This window comes from Balaenoptera borealis, assembly GCF_965194805.1.
Source record: "Balaenoptera borealis genome assembly, chromosome: 12".
In the NCBI taxonomy this organism is placed as follows: Eukaryota; Metazoa; Chordata; class Mammalia; order Artiodactyla; family Balaenopteridae; genus Balaenoptera; species Balaenoptera borealis.
In genome coordinates, this window is record NC_138869.1 from 92,728,548 (window position 1) to 92,734,773 (window position 6,226).

Consider the following 6,226-nt stretch of genomic DNA (forward strand, 5'->3'; position numbering starts at 1 on the left):
ACATGCCCTTGACATTTCTTTTGAGGGAAAAGATAATACATATATTAAAACAATTTTGGAGTTATATAGTCAGATAAATATCACTCATCATTGTTCTGAATGTTAAGTCATCGCTATATACTTTTTTGGGGAGCACTTAACAATTGTGTTGAAGAAAGGACATCAAATGATGCTTAGAAATGTGATACACATTTTCATTTCACACTCCATCAGCTTTTACAGCTGTAGCTCAATGAAATGTAAGAGAGAGCTTGGCAAACAGCCGTATTTACCAAGGTATAAAATAGGGGTCAGGTTACTTTTTTATAGAAAGAAAAAAATGTTTAATTTTCACTCCACATTACTCAAGCAGATATTCAGCTAACATCCTAGAGAAAGGCACCATAACCACATATACTGACATGGTTTAATGCCTGTTTAACTGTATGTAGGTTTTTACTATATTACAAACAGCTTTGCAAAGCACAAAAATTATCCTTTCCTTACCCCCTTCCACTCAGGATCTACTGACACAGAAACATACTGGATCAGATCATCTTCCGTGTTAAATCTTTCACCTGAAAATAATGGCTTTTGCCCTCTGTTTCTAGCCTAGAAGCAGAAACAGCTTATTCCCTTCACAGGCAGAGAAGCAAAGCTATAGGCATCAGCATAAATGCATCTTTCTAATTCAGATTTCAATCTGTCAGAAAGGATTAAAGCCTCATGCATACATAAAAAGGGTACTATAAATGATAACAGAAACATGGTGGGAAATCACTGTGCTTCCAGAGCTGCTGTTTTACTAGCAGGGTAGAAAGGAAAAGCATCTTCTACTCACCTCTGTTAAACCTGAGATTTCTCCTTTTGCTAATGGTTTGCTGATGGATGGCGTGTATACTTTGGCATCTGAAACTGGCTGCCCTTTCATAAAATGTTTTCCTGATTCATAAACGTTCACTTCGACCATTTTCCCCATGAATGTGGGGTTCTTTGGCACTAAAACCTTAAAAAAAATTAGAGAAGGCTTAATTTTTAAAAATAAAATTTTATCTTAGAGCAGTTTTAGACTTACAGAATTATTAAGATAGCACAGAGAGTTCGTATACCCCAGACGCAGTGTCCCTCTTATTAACGTCTTATGTTGGTATGATACATGTGTCACAATTAATGAGCCAATATTGGTGTATTACTATTAACTAAAGTCCACACTTTATTCAGAGTTCCTCACTTGTCCCTTAATGTCCTTTTTCTCTTTGGGGATCCCTTCCTAAGTGGGCTCTATCTTCCAGATGCTCAAGGACCTGGGGATCTCGCAGGAAGGGGAGGCATTTCTGGGAGGGGTAAGGGGCTACAGACAGCACTCTCTCCTTGTGGGATGCCTGTGGTCCTAGGGCACGTGGAAGGCAGGCCTGGAACCGCCCGAGGCATCAGCCAGTCACTCTTGGACAGGCCTTTGATAACCTGCTCTTGGCTGTCCCAGGCAATGAAGAAAACTGGGACAACACCGATGAAAGCCTTATACTTTTAATACCTTCCAAGTTCGCTGTCAGAGTCAGGATTTGAGCAGCCACTTCAAATAAAGGCCCGCATGTTTGGGTACATATGTGTGTGTGCAAGTGCACATGTGTGTGTGTGTTTTGGGGGAAGAGGAAGAACATTTCAAAGCCACCTTTTCAATATTCCAGACCTTGGTGTTTGGAGCTAAATGACTCCTTTAACTGATGGCTGTCATTCATTTCTTTCGCTCTGTTATGAAAAGCATGTATTTGTTAGTTCTACCTCCACGTAGAAGCAGGCCTCTGAAGGGTACTTTGGCTGGCTCACAGGAAACTGTCAGATGGTCCCTTTCCACCAGAGATTACTGACGGAGGTACTTGTTTACCTCGAGCAAATGTTTCCCCTCCTCTTGGACTTACAGGTAGTTTGTATGTATTATGTCTCCCTCACACTTCTATTTCAGTACTTGAGCTACTTGCCAATCTTTTCAAGTCATAATCCAAAATAAATAGACTAATTCTAATCCAGCAATACTTTGATATCTAGATACAATCTTCTGGAAGTCATCTTTTTGTAGAAAAATAATTCCCATGAAATCTTTGATATGCTTGGTTGTAGAGACCAAAAAAAAAAAAAAAAAAAAAAATCAGATGAGAGCCAGAAGTTCCACAGCCAATTTCTCCGAGAAGCAGAAATGGATCTTGGTCTTTCTGAGTTTGATTTTTTATGGCCACTGAGTACACTGCTTCATCAAAGTATAGGAAGAAAAGTCACCTGGGTGGTGGATTACTCATGGCAAGCAAATGGACTAAAAGAGCTTTAGTATCAGGATATGAAAGCCCTTTTAAATCAGTTTTTATAAAACAAGAAAATCTCTAGAGCAAACTATCCCTGGGAGATCTGGTACTATTCTCAGGGAAAATAACTCTCCTTGATCTGCTGCCTTGATCTGAATGAAGGGCTCAGTGTTTTTTTCCCTCCGGTTTTAATAATTGGAAAAAGCTCGACTGCTTTAAATTGGAGGAAACAGCTAATGAGGCATGCCATCGCCTTTAAAATGAAGGGGAAAAAAGTTCCCTGCTGAGGCGAAAACCCAGATGGCAAGAGAAAGGAGAGGAAAGAGGCAACCGAAATACAATCAAGCTCCTCCCGAGGGCTGAGCAGAAGTTTGGCCTGAATAGGAAAATGGCCCTCTGGAGTCAATTACTGAGGTGGAAAACGGAGAAGACAGACTCAGCTCCAACATGCAGTGTTCGGAATCCATCCTCAACTGTAGTCTCTACTGGGGACCGAGCAGGGCACCTTCAGTCCAGGCCATGAAAAGCTCCCCCGCTTTCCCTGAGGACCCAGTGCCCAGTCTGAGACGATTCCACGTGGACCATCCACGCTGGAGGCCCCTCCGGCTCCTGCTTCCCTGCTTTCTAACATGGGTGGTCGGCTTCCCTTGCCCATCCCTTACGTGACTTGCCCAGGCTGGCCTGAAGAGCCTTCCCAAGCCATGACCCACAGAAAAAAATTTCACTTGTCATTTGATGAGAGTAGGAAAAAAAAAAGAAAAGTAGGAAAACTCACTTGATATTAAGAAAAGCGAATACGATCCAGGGATGACCCATGCCTGGAAACCCATAGGATTTCACCCTATGCCCTTATGAGAGTCTCTGACCTGGAGGAGCATATGACACCTCCTCCTTGGCCCTTCCCAGGGTCCACGGCCCCTGAAGGAGGCACTGTTTTCTTCAATCGCTTTTGAATTGCTGTACCACCTGGGGTAGTGGAATCCCAAATGCTGAAATAGAAGTCTGGCTGCTGGTGGGGCAAAGCACGCTACTTTAACGGGCAGGGAGTGGGGAGCCCTTCGGGTTGGCCTCGAACAAAACTCTCATAGTGAAGTTGGTTTGATCCTTACGCTGGTCTCCAGAGTTGTTCGCAAGACTTGAGTTGAGTCCAACGAACAGACTCTTTTCCCTTTGCCCCCAGCGTTTTTTATCAATGTGGAAGTTAAAAAAACCAAAAAAACCCCCAAAAAACAACACCTGAAACTAAACAAAACTAAAAAAGCCAACCAACAGACCAACCAATCAAAAGCCTGTGTGAGTGCTGTGACAGGGACAGGAAATCCCTGCCCTTCCAGGCTGATGTCGCCGGTACAGACATCCTTCCTGTCTTCTGGACAGAACTTTCCCCTCCACGTTGCCAGGCTGTGGGGATTTTGGCAGTGAGAATTGCCTGTTCCAAACTCCGCAAAGCCAGAGGCTGGTCCTGTCAAAGATGAATGAGGACTAAAACACACTTATTCCTTTGTATAGAATGTTTTGGAGATTAAGCCACAAAGATAAGCCCCATGTTAGCCTGGTTGGCTTGATGCTATAAAATAGCCTTCTTGCGACAAGATTCTACACCTCCCCCCTGCTTTAAGTCTCTTTTGCTTAAATTGATTTACTTTTAGAAGTCTTTCTCATTTTGGAGAAACCCTAAGAACATGGGATTATCTCTTACCTGCTCATAGAATCGATTGTGTGCAACATAAAACTTGGAATCAAAAGATTCTTCTGTGACTAACACTCTTTGTCTCTCACCAATCTGTGGAGAGAAGGGGAGAAAAACAGGAGAGATCAGGGCAAACACCTGAGAATCCAAAATAAATGCCAACCCAAATAGTTATGGACCAGTAAGTCGTGTCTTCTTGAATTTAAAGTAGACTCCAGATTGCTAGCTACTTAACAGCCAATACAAGAATCACTGATTCAAATTTCCAGAAAGACATTATTATCTATGTAGTAATATAAAATTAGTGTAGAACAAAATCTTATTTTCTTACAGAACTATGAAACAAAACTTGATCTTATTTCCTTCTTCAACATAAGTTAGATAATTAAGGCTTCTAAGACATACAAAAATCTTCTAAATATCACTTTGTTTTTCTTGAAACAAAGTTGCAAAACAAGCCAGAACAAGCTGCTTCTAATCCAAATTCATGAAAATATTTTGGCAATATGAAAGTGGTAATAAACATTAATTTGAGTTATGAGGGATGTAACACTAAAGAAAATACCTTAAAAACTAGTCATTAAGTCCCTGTACCTAAACATTTCTCACGTTACATGCAATTCTGAAATTATGATTAATTCAGTTATTTACTTGTTATATACGTTTTCTCTGTCATGGGCAACTGTCTCTTTTTTGTTGCAGGCATGACCCCATATTCCTTTTATTTTTTTAAGAGAAAGACAGCAAAAATAGGGGACTGTTAATTCTCTACAGGATCTATATTTACGACCTAAGCATGCATTTTTAATAACCAAGAAGTTAAATCAGCCAAAACGTTGGTTAAAGCAATGCGACCATTTCAAAATAGTCTACTATTTCCAACTTCATTCTACTGTGAAATGCAACATTTAAAGTATCATTACTTTTTTTTTTTTTTTTTTACAACATGGTCAAAATGTCTGATTTAGCAAACCAGCTGTATTGGATAATTGTGCCTGGAATCATTTTTGCCATTGCTACTTGATAAATACAACCCTCTATGTTAAAGCACATTGGCAAGATTTTTTAAACGAAATCCCTATTCTCATATGTAGGGACTTGTCACCATGTTCAGGCAGTTACCACTCAGGAAACATAAACACAGCTGCACTAAATAGACCACCTAACAAAAAGAAAAAAACAAGAACACCAAACTCTTCTGTCCATTATACAATGCCAATACCTAAAAACACCATAATTTGCTCTTTTTCACTCTCTCATTCAAATGTAGCCCCCTTAGCCGAAGGTTGTAAGGTTTCTAGGATACTTATCAAACACTTAACTTAGTTCACTCCTTGAAAACCAGTGAAAAGTTCCCGCACTATTGTCTCTTTTAAAGATCAAGGAGAAACAAAAGAACAACTCCCAGCTTCTACTTTGAGCTTTAATGGTCCTGTTTATTAAAAAAGACTGATGAATATTGGGTTTCACTGAAGTATATTCTACTGGAAGGAAACTTAGAATGTTTGCACACATTTCACAGTGTGAGTTGCTTATAACTTAAGATAAGTATCTGTCAATGGTTCTTAAGGAAATCTGCAATTACACTTCATCTAACATTAAGTTTTCAGGAAATTAACAACAATACGAGAGAGCAGAGCCACTGAAAACGTATGCCGCTTCTTTCCTCTTGTTGGAATTAACGTGGACAGTTGTAGTAATCATTTTTGGGCTATTCCATTTTATCTGGAGAGAATAACGATGACAGTAATATATACATATTGAGTTAGAAAGACTTGCTATGTTTATACAGTAGAGGGCAGGGCTTTTGATCAACCATCAGAGAACTATTTGTATGTGAGTATTTAACTATTATTTGCCAAAGGGATTCAGGAAAATTGCTACGGGCAGTAATTTATAGTGGCAAACACCTCTCCAATCACCCTTTTGGTCCCCTCAACTATGGATTCTGTCTCATTGGTGAGGCTCTTAAAGTCCCCCAGAGGCTACTGAGCAAAAATGAACATAAGCAAGATAGGACTTTGATGAAAAACTGACGCAGTCTATCCCCAACCCCTAAAAAATCCAACAAAAACAAATAATAAATGCTCTACGCAGTACTTTTTTTTAAGAAAGAAGTTGCAATGAAGTGAATTATCAAATATGACCTTTAAGAGAATCAACTGTTTCAACTAACCTTAAAAACAACAAGGAAGTTAAGGAAGGGGGGGCGGGTTTCAGCTGGAACTCTGGAAGAGGCAACTTTGCCTTGGTGACAATA

General features: G+C 39.9%; 1 protein-coding gene across 4 annotated transcripts in view; it reads right to left on the reverse strand.

Annotated features, from left to right (window-relative positions):
* Window positions 1-6,226, reverse strand: part of CDKAL1 (CDKAL1 threonylcarbamoyladenosine tRNA methylthiotransferase) — a 654,356-nt gene that overhangs the window by 32,646 nt on the left and 615,484 nt on the right. For all 4 annotated transcript variants that reach the window (XM_082346348.1, XM_082346350.1, XM_082346349.1 and 1 more), the window contains 2 exons: window positions 3,976-4,059; window positions 821-985 (listed from right to left, as the gene is read on the reverse strand). In XM_082346348.1, coding sequence (XP_082202474.1) covers window positions 821-985; window positions 3,976-4,059 — 249 coding nt within the window. The remainder of the gene's footprint in view (window positions 1-820; window positions 986-3,975; window positions 4,060-6,226) is intronic.